Source organism: Tauraco erythrolophus, chromosome 6 (assembly GCF_009769465.1).
Source record: "Tauraco erythrolophus isolate bTauEry1 chromosome 6, bTauEry1.pri, whole genome shotgun sequence".
Lineage (NCBI taxonomy): Eukaryota > Metazoa > Chordata > Aves > Musophagiformes > Musophagidae > Tauraco > Tauraco erythrolophus.
The window spans coordinates 66,068,400-66,082,929 of record NC_141470.1 but is presented as its reverse complement, the minus strand read 5'-3'; the positions used below and the strand labels follow the sequence as shown (position 1 = coordinate 66,082,929).

At 42.4% G+C, this 14,530-nt stretch overlaps 1 protein-coding gene across 1 annotated transcript in view; it reads right to left on the bottom strand.

Annotated features, from left to right (window-relative positions):
- Positions 1-14,530, bottom strand: part of KCNH5 (potassium voltage-gated channel subfamily H member 5) — a 172,520-nt gene that overhangs the window by 96,154 nt on the left and 61,836 nt on the right. Inside the window, exon 7 of the mRNA XM_086613018.1 lies at positions 11,906-12,335. Coding sequence (XP_086469144.1) covers positions 11,906-12,335 — 430 coding nt within the window. The remainder of the gene's footprint in view (positions 1-11,905; positions 12,336-14,530) is intronic.

The window sequence follows — 14,530 nt, the reverse complement described above, 5'->3', positions numbered from 1 at the left end:
AGATGTCTCACCAGCCCTGATCCCAGAAGAATAAACGCCTTCGTCAGCTTGCCTATGGCATTGCTCCTGATACCTTCCAGAGTGAGATTTACAAGTTTTAGCCCACTGTTGTGTTACCTTCAGTCTGTTGTTGAGTATCGCTTTCCCCCTCCCTTTTCCTCCAAGATCCTCTCCAGCCTCACAGAGGCAGAGCCAGTTATTCCCTATACTGTGCTTATGCATTTGATTTGCCCTCTTTACACGTGGTGCATTGCACTTGCCTTTATTGACATTCACCTCACTGATTTCAGGCTGCCTTTCCAATTTATTGGGATTGTTGTGGATTCTGATGCTGTCATCTAAACCGTTTGCAACCCTTCCCATAATTCTCTCGATGTACTCTCTCTGTTCTGTCAATCAACTCTGCTAATGAAAGTGTTGAATAAAATCACACGTGGGGCAAAGACTTCCCTAGCAAATCCCTCCAGGTTTGACAGCGAAGCCCTTGATTACTTTTTGAGAGAGATTTTTCAATCAGTTATCGTTGACTTTGTTATGACTGTGTCGAGATCATCTTTCACTCGTTTGCTACGAGACCACGACGTAGAAAAGTGTCAGAAGCATTTTAAAAAGTTCAGAGATATCGTATCTACTAAATTCTTCTTATTCACCAGGCAGTTATCTTGTCAAAGAAAGAAATCAGATTAATTTGCCATGAACTCATCTCGACAAATCCATGCTGGCTGCTGGCCAGTGGAAGAAAACCGGTTTTAATCATTCATCATCAAAATATTCCCACTGAGGCACATCTGGATTTTTTTTCTGACTCAGCACTGGCAGGGATGCACAGCAGGTACCCAGGAGAAATGTCATTTTCGATGCTATCCTGTCCTTCCTCTAAACTGAAGGGAAAGAGGTAAAGCTCTTTAAGAAGGAACCTGCAGTCATACTCCCACGTATGGTACGCTTCCACCAGCAGAGAATTTTTCCTGATTCTAACAAGGTTCTTGCAGAAAAAGTTGCAGGAATGATGAATGAAGACGAGAGACGTACAGGCTCAGTCCTCTGTGCTCTCAGTACTTTCAAGAGAAACATGACATTGTACTACTTCAGACCTACAGAAATGAAGCAATGAGAAGCCAAGAACTAGTATCTGTCATCTTTACCCAATTACCTGATATACCTTAGTACCACCAAACATGTAACAGTACCACAAGCAGCAGTGCAATAATGAAATCTCCCAGAGATTTGAGCTTTTTCTTTCTTTTACAAAAACAACACAAAAACCCCAACTCTATCAGCTTCTCTGGATGTGCAATGATGTCACACAGTTTTTCAGTTTTGAAATTCAACCTAACAAAATTTAGGCAAGGAAATCTCTTGATCTTGATTTAAAAAAAAAAAAAAAAAAAAATTAATGCGTGCTTCACTGTTATGATGCCATTTTTCTACAATGGGACACTTCCCAAAACAGCTTGTCGCCTCACTCCACTGTCCATCCTAACAACTTGGTTACACTCTGGTTGATAAACCACAGCACCTGTCTGCAAGTAAAGCTAGGCCAATATTAAGGAGATTTAACAGAAAATACCCGAGGAGCACATACAGTGCACAAATACAGTGCACACCGAGGAGCATGGATCCCCTGAAAAAAGGCAGGATCTGTCTGGGTACCTGGCCTGACTTACTTGGGTAACTATCCTTTTTGAATGCCAACCACACACAGGTATTATCTCCGAGTATGCAAAACTAAGCCCTGCAGATTTCCAAGGATCTCTGTGCAGACACGGGCCTAGATCACTCACTTGACTTTCTGAAACTTCAGAACAGAAAACCACGAATAATCTCCCTAGTCCCTTCCATCTCAGTGGTATAATACCTCGGGGGTTATCTTTTATCTAAGATTTGTTTATCCCTCTAGCACAATATGCTAGGAAGCTGTGCTGTGGTGTGAGCTAGTCGGATATATTAGCTGATCTAGTTGGATTAATTAAAACTTTTTGCTTCCTGAGAGATACAGATGTTATGAGTAACCCAGGACAACCTGATAACCCCTCTGGGACCATCTCAGGTGGTTGGTTGCACTCTATGTGAGCAAGAGCACTGTGTAAAGGTTCGTTTTCCACATTTATGTATCATTTATTTAATAGTAATTTTCAGTTGTTTTAAATAACATAGCTCAATAGCATGAAATAACATTTCTTTCTTCATTCTTACCTCTCCCACTCACTGCCCCATCTCTCTTGATACCATAAATTCATTTAAACATATCAAGCCAATGATAATAAAAGTAAAGCTTATATAAACACACGCTAGCTATAACCTTGCAAAAAAAATTCCATAAAGCTTCCCAAGGAAGCTGTTTTACAGTTTTAAAGCTCTTTACATAAAAAGACACATTTTTCATAGAATTTTCATAGAATTTCATAGAATTTCTAGGTTGGAAAAGACCTTAGAGATCATCCAGTCCAACCATCCCTAATCCCCCATTAAACCATATCCCTAAGCAGTTAATCCACCCTTTTCTTAAACACATCCAGGGATGGGGACTCAACCACCTCCCTGGGCAGCCTATTCCAGTGGCTGACAACCCTTTCAGAGAAGAAATTCTAACATCCAACCTGAATCTCCCCTGACTAAGCTTATACCCATTTCCTCTTGTCCTATCACCCATCACTAATGTAAAGAGCCCTTCCCCCACCTCCCCACCATCCCTTCTCAAGTATTTGTAGGCTGTAATCAGGTCTCCCCTCAGCCTCCTCTTCTCCAGGCTAAACAGCCCCAATTCCCTCAGCCGCTCCCCATAAGTTTTATTTTCCAGCCCCTTGACCAGTTTGGTCGCCCTTCTTTGGACTCGCTCCAGGAGCTCAATATCTCTCTTAAAGCGAGGGGCCCAAAACTGGACACAATATTCCAGGTGCGGCCTCACCAGTGCCGAGTACAGGGGCAGGATCACTTCCCTATTCCTGCTAGTCACACTATTCTTGATACACGCCAGTATCCCATTGGCCTTTTTGGCCACCTGGGCACACTGCTGGCTCATATCAAGCCGGTAGTCAACCAACACCCCCAGGTCCTTCTCCGCCAGGCAGCTCTCCAGCCACTCTTCCCTGAACCTATAGCGATGCTTGGGGTTTTTGCACCCCAAGTGAAGGACTCTGCACTTGGCCTTATTAAAGCTCATGCCATTGGCCTCAGCCCAACGATCCAGTCTGTTCAAATCCCTCTGAAGGGCCTCCCTACCCTCGAGCAGATCGATACAGCCTCCCAGCTTGGTGTCGTCCGCAAATTTACTGAGGGTACATTCAATCCCCTCATCCAGGTCATTGATAAAGATGTTAAACAGAACTGGACCCAGCACTGAGCCCTGGGGAACCCCACTGGTGACCGGCCTCCAGCCGGATTTATCCCATTTACCGCCACTCTTTGGGCCCGGCCATCCAGCCAGTTTTTAACCCAAAGGAGGGTGTGCCTATCCAGGCCAGCAGTTATCAGTTGCTCAACCAGAACACTATGAGAAACTGTATCAAAGGCTTTATTGAGGTCAAGGAAAACTACATCCACAGCCCTTCCCTCGTCAACCAGGCGGGTCACCCTGTCATAGAAGGTGATCAGGTTTGATTGGCAAGACCTGCCTTTCATAAACCCATGTTGACTGGGCCTGATCACCCGGATAACCTGTATGTGCTCATTAATAGCACTCAAGATAACCTGTTCCATGACTTTGCCCATCACCGAGGTCAGACTGACAGGCCTGTAGTTCCCCGGATCCTCCTTCCGCCCTTTTTTGTAAATGGGGGTAACATCCGCCAGCCTCCAGTCCAGCGGAACTTCCCCAGTGAGCCAAGACTGCCCAAAGATAATGGACAGGGGTTTGGCAATGACATCCACCAGCTCTCTCAGGACCCTCGGGTGGATACCATCAGGCCCCATAGACTTGTGGGCATCCAGCTGGCAAAGCAGATCCTTGACCTGTTCCCCTTGGATCACAGGAGCTTCGATCTGCTCTCCCTCCCTGCCCTCAGACACCATAGGCCGGCTCACCTGGGAACTACTAACCTTATTATTAAAGACTGAGGCAAAGAAGGCATTAAGGACCTCAGCCTTGTCCTCATCCCTAGTGACTAACGTACCCCCTGTGTCCAGTAGGGGCTGGAGGTGATCTTTAGCCCTCCTTTTGTTATTAATGTATTTATAGAAGGACTTTTTGTTGTCCTTTTGCTATAAACTAGAACCTCGATATCTAAAAATCTACTGCCATGTCAGAGTTAAAGCAAAACAAGGTGCACGTGTCCCCCACGGTGCTTCTGCCAATTACTCTTGTTGCATCCACCCCAATCTTGCTCTTAGGCTGAAGTTTCATGAAAAAGTAGAGATGTTACATCTAAGAGTAACTTGCCTTTTACTACAGGCTACTGATACATTTATACTCTAAGCCTTTTCCATGCAGCTGTTCAGAGAATATCAAGATTGCCAAGTTTGGCTACTACTCTTGAGATCTATAACCTGCCAGGAAACACTTCATCTGCTCCAGCTGTGAGACATAACTGAGATTGCTAATAATTAAAAGGTATCACAGAAAAGTCTTGATATCCTTGCTCTGTAGAACTGATAGCACTGGTGCTGTGGTCCAGCAACCCAAAAGCATCAAAATGTTTTTTCAATGGCACTCAAAAGGGGACATTCCCACTGAAAGGGAACTTCACGTAACTTTGTGTCATTTCCTTCTGCGTGTGCTGATGGGTAAATGTGAACAAACAGTTTTACTCCCTCCTGATTTAGATGTTAACGAATTAATCACCTTTCTCATCACCTCATCTGAAATACCAAACTAGTAAATTTATCCCCAGTTCCACTTATAATTGCATCAATTATTTAGTTGCGCAGAAATCTTTACCCCTAGTCTTCTAGGTGTCCTGTCACTTTTTGAGAACCTTTCTTCAAGCTCTGAAATATCAAGATATACTCACTTCAATGAGAAGGGGTAAGGGTGATGCACAGCTTTACTTCTGGTATTTCATCCAGCAGGATATTGGTGATGAGGCCAAATGCCAACCTACCCAGAACGACACAGCTAGTAATACACCCAAATCACCCCTTCTGGGAAAATCTTTGGCACCCTGTCTCAATGTTTAAAACCACTCTGGGTCAAGCAGTTCTTTACCACAAGGCAGTCCTCACATCAATGTCTCCTCCTCCATTAGCCCTACATCTCTTAGAAATCCAATTAGAAACTAATGATCTCCTCCAGAAAATCTCCACTGTCCCTTGAATAAAATGCTCAGTCTTTAAGACGTACTTATTAATACACAGCGGAGTGTGCAGACTTTCCAGGCGGATGCATGCTTGTGCAGAGGAGCAGGAGGGGAAGCAGTTGCACGCAGAAGAGCTCCTAGTTTGGAAGCATCCTTGTGCCCTCCTCTCAGTAGCATCGAACACGGCAGTTTCACCAAACTATGTAGTAATTCACATTGTACAATGTAGAAGACTGTGAAGAGATGAGAAGCTGCTTCATCCCTCCCTCACTGGCCCAAATTTTGTAGGACATACAAAACTTGCTAAGTCTAACCTGGCAATAACCTGCAAGCAATCCTTCCGGGGGTGCAGGCTGTCACCCAGCTCTCCAGCCACTTCACACTGGTTGCTGTGGAAACATCCTGCACCCCACCTGCCGAACGCAGTTTGGGGGTTACATCCGTACACAGCTGAAGCAATTAAGAGCTCGCTATTGGGGCCGTGCCCTTGTTCAGAGAGACATGTTTTCCCTCGCTGGCCCTCTTTTGAGAAACTGTAAGGAGCAGCTCAAAAACTGGCGCAAGTCCTCTGCTGCTGAAGAAGTCAAACCCTTCTGCGGCTCCCGGACAGGCAGTGCAGAGCCGTGTCTCTCCCATATCCCACATGCATGCAGGAAAAGAAAGTGCCCTTACACAGGACTGACTCTTGTAGGACACCCTTAGAGCAGAGCTGGATTTCAACCATAGCTAAACACTCGAATCTATAAATTCCTGCAGATATAAAGCCTTCTCAGATTACTATCTGTTGCTGTGAAAAACATGATCTAATCTACACTACTGGCAAGGATTTTTGCTAGAACGTGCTATCTTACACATGCATTTTCCTTGGGATCAAAAATTAAATCCTATGGACTCTTGGGATTGCTTGTTTGGAAGTCTGCCAGACAAGCGCTTTCCTACAATTACACACTGTTGTGTCAGCGCGTGGGCTTAGCCACTGCTTAACAAATTTACTAGATAAACCCCCATGATTCATACAAACAGCACTCAAGTGGCTAACTACCATATATTGGCAGGGAACTGACAAACATTACTTGAACAATGAAAGAACCCACTTGAATAACGAATTAGGTTTTGGCAGATCAATGGAGCGATGACTGATAGTCTGTGGCAGTCCACGTCACAACTCCAAAACAAGAGCTGAGCAGCAGCAAGGAGGGTGCCATGAGCAACCAGCAGCTTTTCAGCATTGTTCACCCATTATGAGAGGTTTTAGAACCAGAGGTGGCTCTGATGAGAGCATCTCACGTGATCTCAATAGGAAAGAGCATGTCCTATTCTCTCTGTTCAGCAAAATTAAAAACAGAGCAGCGTATCAAGAGGAACCCACCCACACTCTCCTTCACCAGCTCTCCCCTGAACAATAACAACTTGGGGTCAAAGCGACAGCAATCACATCTGTTTTCATTTCTAACCTCCAAATCATCATCCTGGCTATTTTTAAGATGAAAACAGGAAGTCAGCATTTCACACCATGAAATTAGAAACTGAGTTTTGGAAGGAGTTGTCTAGAAATTGCTCCAATAGTTGGTAGAAATGACCAATTTCCTAGAGAAGGTATCTTGTACAATCACCACAACAAATTGTTCTGCTCATGCACAAAACCAATTTGAATTAACAAGCTTGTCTTCACCATTATTTAAAACCAGTCATTGAAAAATCCTATCTATCTCCTTCACAACCACCTTCCCATAAATCTGGAAGTAAATGGAAGCCAAAGCAAGCAACGTATACAAGATGTAAGTATCTCTCTAAAGTAAGAGCAACAAAACACCCTTCCTCAGCTTTTCTGGGGACTGATGGATGACCAAGAGATTCTTATGGGACCTTCCTATCCCGAGAAACAACAAAGTATTCAGTGTTCAATTGATACTCCTGCCTTCAATATCTTGTTCTGACCTTCCCTTGCAGCAAGGATCATCGGAGCACTTCAGTCGCCAGTGGAATATACTGGAATTCTGTTATTGCTTAGATGAAGCATGTGGTGGGTTGAGCCCACTCGGCTGGACAAAGAAACTCATGTAAATGCCATATTTATGGGGCTAGACTGACTCTGCAATCTGCTGTATGACATTCAGAGTAATTTCATTGTTGCACATGGACAGGGGCAAAACGATGGCTCCAGGTTACACAAGAAGCATGCGGAAGTGCATCAGAGACCTCTTGAGCCGCAAGCTGGAAAGTTGGCCATTTTTCTCCCAGTGGAAGCACAGGAAGGAAGAAGACATACAGCAGCATGCAAAATCCTGTGGCTTAAATGTTCACACTTGTTTCTTCGGAAGAACTCATCTCTCCTGAATTCTGCAGGCTGTTTCACCCTGCCATATCACCACCTTCCTCAAAACACCTTTTCCCTTTTAAAGACTTTCTGCTCGCTGAAGTCCCAGCTGAGTTGCAAGATAGTAATGGTGTACAAATTAAAGATATCTTTCTGGTTTCTTCCTTAAAATGTGCCTTTTTGTGAAAGGCACAAAACCGGTTAGTTTTACATCTACATCCATGCTGTGCTGCAGAAGCCTAAAACCTGCCCGTGAACTGGACTAGAGCAACACACACCAGCAGAGGCAGAGTTTCTCTCTAGAGGCTGAGAGCCGAGAGAAGATAATGGGAAGTTTACAAGAAAGGTCCTTCCTGAATGCTAAACGATTCCTGATCCATTCAAAGGATCTGACGGACCTACCTATTTGTTCTGTTCTGCACAGAGAGGAGGCGAAATGACCTACATCAAAACAAAAGGAGCTACAAAAACCAGATTTTCAATGCATATTCAGCAACTCTAGGCAACTCAAATGCAGAATGGGTATTTAAACAATAACCCTTGTAAAAACCTTGCTCCCTTTTCATATGATGCTTTATGTCTGCTATTTTTAGCTTTTCAAGTGTCAAGAAGCAACAGAAAAAATATTGCTGAACAGCACTGGACACCAAGAGCAAGCAAGTGAGGAAAAAAGAAATTTGAAGCAAGCTCCACAAGATGAGGTTAAGTTATTCAAAGCTCTCTTTCCCGCAAGACAGGTGATGCATTTCAGCCTAAATATCCCACCTAATTCTGTCCTTGGTGAACAAACAAGTGACAAACTGCCAGTCAAACTGAATAGCATCCACCTTTATCTGGGTTTCCCCCGCCACCACCCCGCACTGAGCACTGCTTTATCAGCAGCTACAGAATCTTAATTTGGCTATTTTTAACAAGTACACCATTTTGCAATCCTGCGCACCAGAAGAATTTGCAAATCTCTCCAAAGACTCCTCCCAGGTCCCGATAACTTCGCCAGCACGAATAGGAAACTTCTGGCTTGCAGAACAAGGCGCTGCTAGCCAACAAGGCAGTGAAGATTTTCTTTCGTATCTGACGTTCGCATGAGTAGGCAGCTGGGATTGTGATGAATTACTATCACCGATTCCAGTGCTAAGTTTAAGACATTTATTTGGCACAGTCTGTTAGAAAAGACGCTGCCAATATCAACTACTGGTATTAGCAAACTTCTTCAGGAAAACTACCAAAGGTGTTTCACAGTCTTTTTCTGCTTATAATAGGAGTTAGTTCAGGGACCAGAGTTTTTTACGGACTGAACTGTAATTGGATTTTGCTGAATTTTTATCTTAAAACACTGTTTCCATAGAAAAACTGCAACATCTTGTTTTGAAACCAACTCAAATGAATAATTTTCAGTTCTTTCTCACACCTTTTCTTGGGACCAAATCCTTTTCCCAAGCTCACTGGCCACTTTGATTGCCTGAGAAATTGCATTTTCCATCAGCTTTTTGTTGTGCTTTCCTGTCCCATTCTGGCATTCAGACTGTCATGTTTTCAGCAGCTGGCACTGCAAAGTGTGTTTAAACAACCCTGCAAGTCTGATCCCTTTGCAGAAATATTGCATGTATAAAGCCCACGACCATTATCTATTTGGAAGTTGGTGTATTTTCTAAGCAGTATTCAACCAACCAGACAACTCCTTTAGATTTCAGGAGCAGTCTTCATATTGACATGCACGAATTGAAAATCTTCAAATCTTCATTGACATGTTTGCAAGAGATTCAACAATTTGATCACAATTGAGCATTTTTACACATGCAAATAATCTGCGCTGGTGGATGAGAAGCTCAACATGAGCCGGCAATGTGCACTGGCAGCCCAGAAAGCCAACCCTATCCTGGGCTGCATCAAAAGGAGCGTGGGCAGCAGGTCGAGGGAAGTGATTCTGCCCCTCTACTCTGCTCTCGTGAGACCCCACCTGGAATACTGTGTTCAGCTCTGGAGTCCCCAACACAAGAAGGACATGGAGCTGCTGGAGCGGATCCAGAGGAGGGCCACGAAGATGATCCGAGGGCTGGAGCACCTCTGCTATGGAGACAGGCCGAGAGAGTTGGGGCTGTTCAGCCTGGAGAAGAGAAGGCTCCGGGGTGATCTTATTGCAGCCTTCCAGTACTTAAAGGGGGCCTACAGGAAAGCTGGAGAGGGACTCTTTACAAGGGCATGTAGTGACAGGACAAGAGGCAATGGCTTTAAATTGAAAAAGAACAGATTTAGATTAGATATAAGGAAGAAATTTTTCACTCTGAGGGTGGTGAGGCACTGGAACAGGTTGCCCAGAGAAGTTGTAGATACCCCATCCTTGGAAGTGTTCAAGGCCAGGTTGGATGAGGCTTTCGGCAACCTGGTGTAGTGGAGAGTTTCCCTGCCCATGGCAGGGGGTTTGGAACTAGATGATCTTTGAGGTCCCTTCCAACCCTAACCATTCTATGATTCTATGAAAAAGAAAGTTTTTTCTGTCTGTAGCCTTCCCGTATGCCACATTGCACTTCACTCCACTCACAAGAGAAGCCACGTTTATTTTGATGGTATTATTTGTATGTGATAAGCAAATTAACTGTCCTTTTGCCATGCTTCTTGAATTTTAGATTCTACTTTTGACATTGCCCAAAAGCCTATAAACCTACTCATGGATTTCCAACTACTAAGCTTGCAAGTACCACCTATAAATTTGATGTGTTCATTTAATAATCTTGTAGGTAACACTTACAAAAACCATTAAAATTATCCAATGTCACATATATAGGCTGATTTAAATGTCAACTTTGGTACTGCTATGTGTATTCCTCATCATTAACACGTGTTTCAAAGATGAAAAAGCAAGAGTGCAATCCAGCTCGAACAAATCTAAAGCATGTTACAAGCTCTGTTTCCTCTTTGCTTACTGAGGCCACGTATCTGATTTGTTATTACTATTATTATTACCATTCGATATGTTTTTATGGCTCTTGCCCCATCCTAAATCATTTAACATGGCTGCTTAGTTCCCTCAGTGGGACCCTCCTCTGCAGGGCAATAGAAGTCCTCACAGAAGTCAAGGGAAGTAAATATTACGATACTTAAAATGTTCTATATCCACTTTATTCTCCAAACCCCCAGTCTTCTGTAAATACCACAAAGTAGTTTCAACAAACAGCTAATCAGCACCTATAGGTTTTCTATGGCCTAGCTGCAATAGCTCATTAATGCTCTGGCTTGGGGATTTGCTTTTTATGGACTTTGAAATGTTTTGAAGCACATCAACTCATCACGTAAAGATGCTGTTCAGTAGAAATTTCCTTGCACCACGCTGCAAGCAGAGCCCTAAACCTGCAACCCCTCTTTTTAAAAAGCATTTAAAAATCTCCAAACAAATAGCTTTAATCTTCTAAAGATCTAGAAAGACTGTAGCAAGAAAACTTCCTTTTTATAGTTCAGTATTTCTCTGAGATGTGCTCAAAGTGTTAGCTGAGATAATTATCAGAGAGATTATGCAGATCTTATTTTCAAAAGGTTTTGTTTGCTTTCTTGTTATATAATTGCTTAGTGTTTGTATGGAGCTCAGAGAATAGAAAGCATCAGAGAAATACCAAGAATTATTTATTTAACAGAAAAATAATTCTCCCAAATGATATTAACGTTTTCAGCAGTCTTTACTATATTTTGAAGATTTCTGTTAACCTGGAGAGCTGCTCAGTGATCTAAACTTGGCAGCACATGAAATGAGAAATGTGCCTTTCCACTACTGTTTTTGGACTATTTCAGCAGAGCTGTGAAAATGCAGGAAGTGAAGAAAAGGTGCAACACAGCATCTTGACCATTTCCTTCACTTCCAGCTTTACTGGTAACAAAGGTCACCATGTTCAGGCGATAAAATCAGGACTTGTTGTAAGTCAAACCAGTGTCATAAAGTACACAATCACTTTAAGGAATCACGAAATGTTTCAAGAATTGGCTAAAACCATTTCAAACGTTCCCAAGCCTGTGCAGGTTTACAAGCAAAACTCAGCCAAACTACCTGAATTTGAATATACACTGCAACTTTTAACCAAATTCCAGCCAAGACCTTTCAAACACAACCAGAGCCATCTTTAAAACGTAAAGAAAAGGCACTCTTACGTACGTACTACCCTTAGTCTCACAAACAATTTAAAGGCTACAGCAACTACACAATCTCAATTCCTGTTTTCAATAACTCCAAGTTCATTTCATGATTATTTACAGATGCTTCATATTTTTTAGGATGTCCAGAAAGCTTACAGCAAGCGTGCTATGCAACCACCACACTTGCTATACAACTACCTTTTGGTTAAACACAATAAAATCAAATTCTACTTACAGCCAACCATCATCATGGCCACCGAAAAAATCTTCTCTCCATCAGTGGTTGGTGCTATGTTTCCAAATCCTATCGTTGTAAGGCTTGTCATGGTAAAGTAGAGAGAGGATATGTACAAGGAGTCTTTACTGGGTCCTCCTTCCCACTGCCCTGAGCCAGTGGTGTTATAGCGATATGGTGTCCCGATACTCAGTGCCAATTGGTAGAGCCAGCTATCTGTTTTGATTGTATTAGTGACTTCATCTATAACTTCGTAGTCCCCGATGCTGTACCAAATGCAGGCTAGCCAGTGGGCCACCAGTCCAAATACACACACCAACAGTACAAGTACAGCAGCACCATATTCCAGATAATGGTCCAACTTCCTGGCAACTCGACCGAGTCGTAGAAGACGCACCACTTTTAAGGAACTGAAGAGGCTACTGATCCCCTAGAAGAGAATAAAAATCATTATTTCACCTGAAATATCCTGCTGGTTAACACAGAAAGCTGTACAGTGATTCCTGCATCAGTTTTAAATCTTTCCACACAATTTTTTCATACCCCAGATGACAGAAAACAAGATTAAAGTTTCCTCCCCCTCCAGTACTTTTGTCCTCATCAAGGTAAATCAAGTTTGGCATTCATTAGGTGGATAAATTACTTCATTCAACCTCAGTCATTCCAAGTAACAGAAGAGTTCTGTGAAATCAAAAGTGAGGAATGGCATGTTTATTGCAAAAAGGAGTGATTCAATACTTTGCCAGCTTGTAGTAAATAGGAGACTCTGGAAGTCAAACGTGGTGGAAGAGCAGTCACAGATTGATCTACATCATCCAAACGGGGTCTTCATGAACCTTCTCAGAGAGCCAGAGTATTCCATTAAATCCAAGCAGAGGATTGATATTCTGACCAAAGCAGGGGTCCACTAACCTCAACAAACCTCAGCATTAACAGACGCTCAAGAGAAATGTCAGAAATTGTAATGGGTTGCTACAGAGAAACCTGCCTATTGTTCCTCTCATCCGTCAGAGAGTAGCTGGGTAACTTCCTCTAGTCCAACAGTCTCCACCTCATATTATCCTTCGCTGCAGCTAATATAACTCTGGATATTTTGTTATTGATAAGATGTCTTGCCGACTGAACATGGAACTCATAACTGAGGGCACATCACCTTTCTGAGTGAGGTGATACAGACCACAAGGCACTGGTACGAGAGCCGCAGTATAGAGGGTTAATTTCCTTTCTATCAACAGACAATGCAGACATTTTCTGAAAGCAAGTACTTGTGCAGTGTGGGTTTTTTTCACACAAGATAAATGAAGTACAAATAAATGGAAGTACAAATATTTAGAGAAGAGAAGCACAGGGACCATCAAAAAGTTAATAGAAACATCTGAGAGGGAACAAGAAATGTGTATGTCCTCCTCAATGCACAAATGGTTTGCAATGTATTTTAATCGAGTTTATAGATGCAGAAAGAGAAGAAAAATATGTTCCTGATCTATTGCAATCCCATGATATACCTAACTTCTGCATTAAATTAATTAGCGACTCAAAATAGAAGGTTTGTAAAGGAAAGTTTCTAATATAAAACATTCAGAAGCTGAAGACATTTAATTTAAAGTAGAAATTAAGACATAGAAAGCAATGAGGCAAACATTCCTAGTTACTGTGCCAAGATTAAATTGCCCTTTTCTATGCATCATTATCGAATCAGTCTAGTCAAAACACTGGCTAATTATATTATCAAACAGTAAAAAACTGGAGTTTCTGGAGTTTTCCATACCAGAAAAACATTAATCTCTTTCGCACCTCTGTTTCTCTTCACAACTAATGTTTGAAGGTAACATACATCTGTTTGACAAAGTTCTTGTATGCTCTTCAAATCCTGTTGGAATTTGTTTCAGATCCCCAAATCCTTAATAAATTGAAGTTCTATATTTGCATTCAAGCTCTCATGATGATTAATACCATGGAGGGAAGTGGAACTTTCCCATTTTGATTTCTGTATTTTGCATTTACACAAGACACAGATCTAGTTTATCATTCCTGTTTCCATCTAAACGTATATCTCCTTATTTGCTCTGGGATACATGTCTGTGAGGCATTCTGAACAGCCAAATTGTCCAATAATCTGGGAAGTCCTTTACAATGTTCATTACACAACGGACTGGGGGCAGTGGACTACTGAATGAGGGTCACACCCCCACAGACACAGTATCTACATTAAAAAAGGAAATTACAGATTAGTTTCATAGAGTATATCAGGAAACCAATCTGCAGTATGTTTCAGTGAATTATCCCTGATTCTTAAAGTTCACAAATTGCTGTGAAATCAGAGGGAGGAAACAGCAGAGTGTGGTTTTGTAGGATCAGGTCCTATTGCGTTGGTCGAGGAGATATGCATTATTTCCATTTTACTTAAAAGAGTCATTGTTCATTACCAAGACTAAAGCTTGGGAACGAGTTAGAGACCTGGAATCTAAACTTGGGAGTCCCCTTTTTGCACCCAGTAGTTTATATTTGTCCCAGTGGCAAGGCTTACGCTGCACCTTCTTCTGCACAAACCCAAGTCGAGAGTCAACCCTTGATCAGGAGACTTTACAGCCTGACATTTCATCCTCCATCTATATTACATCTTCT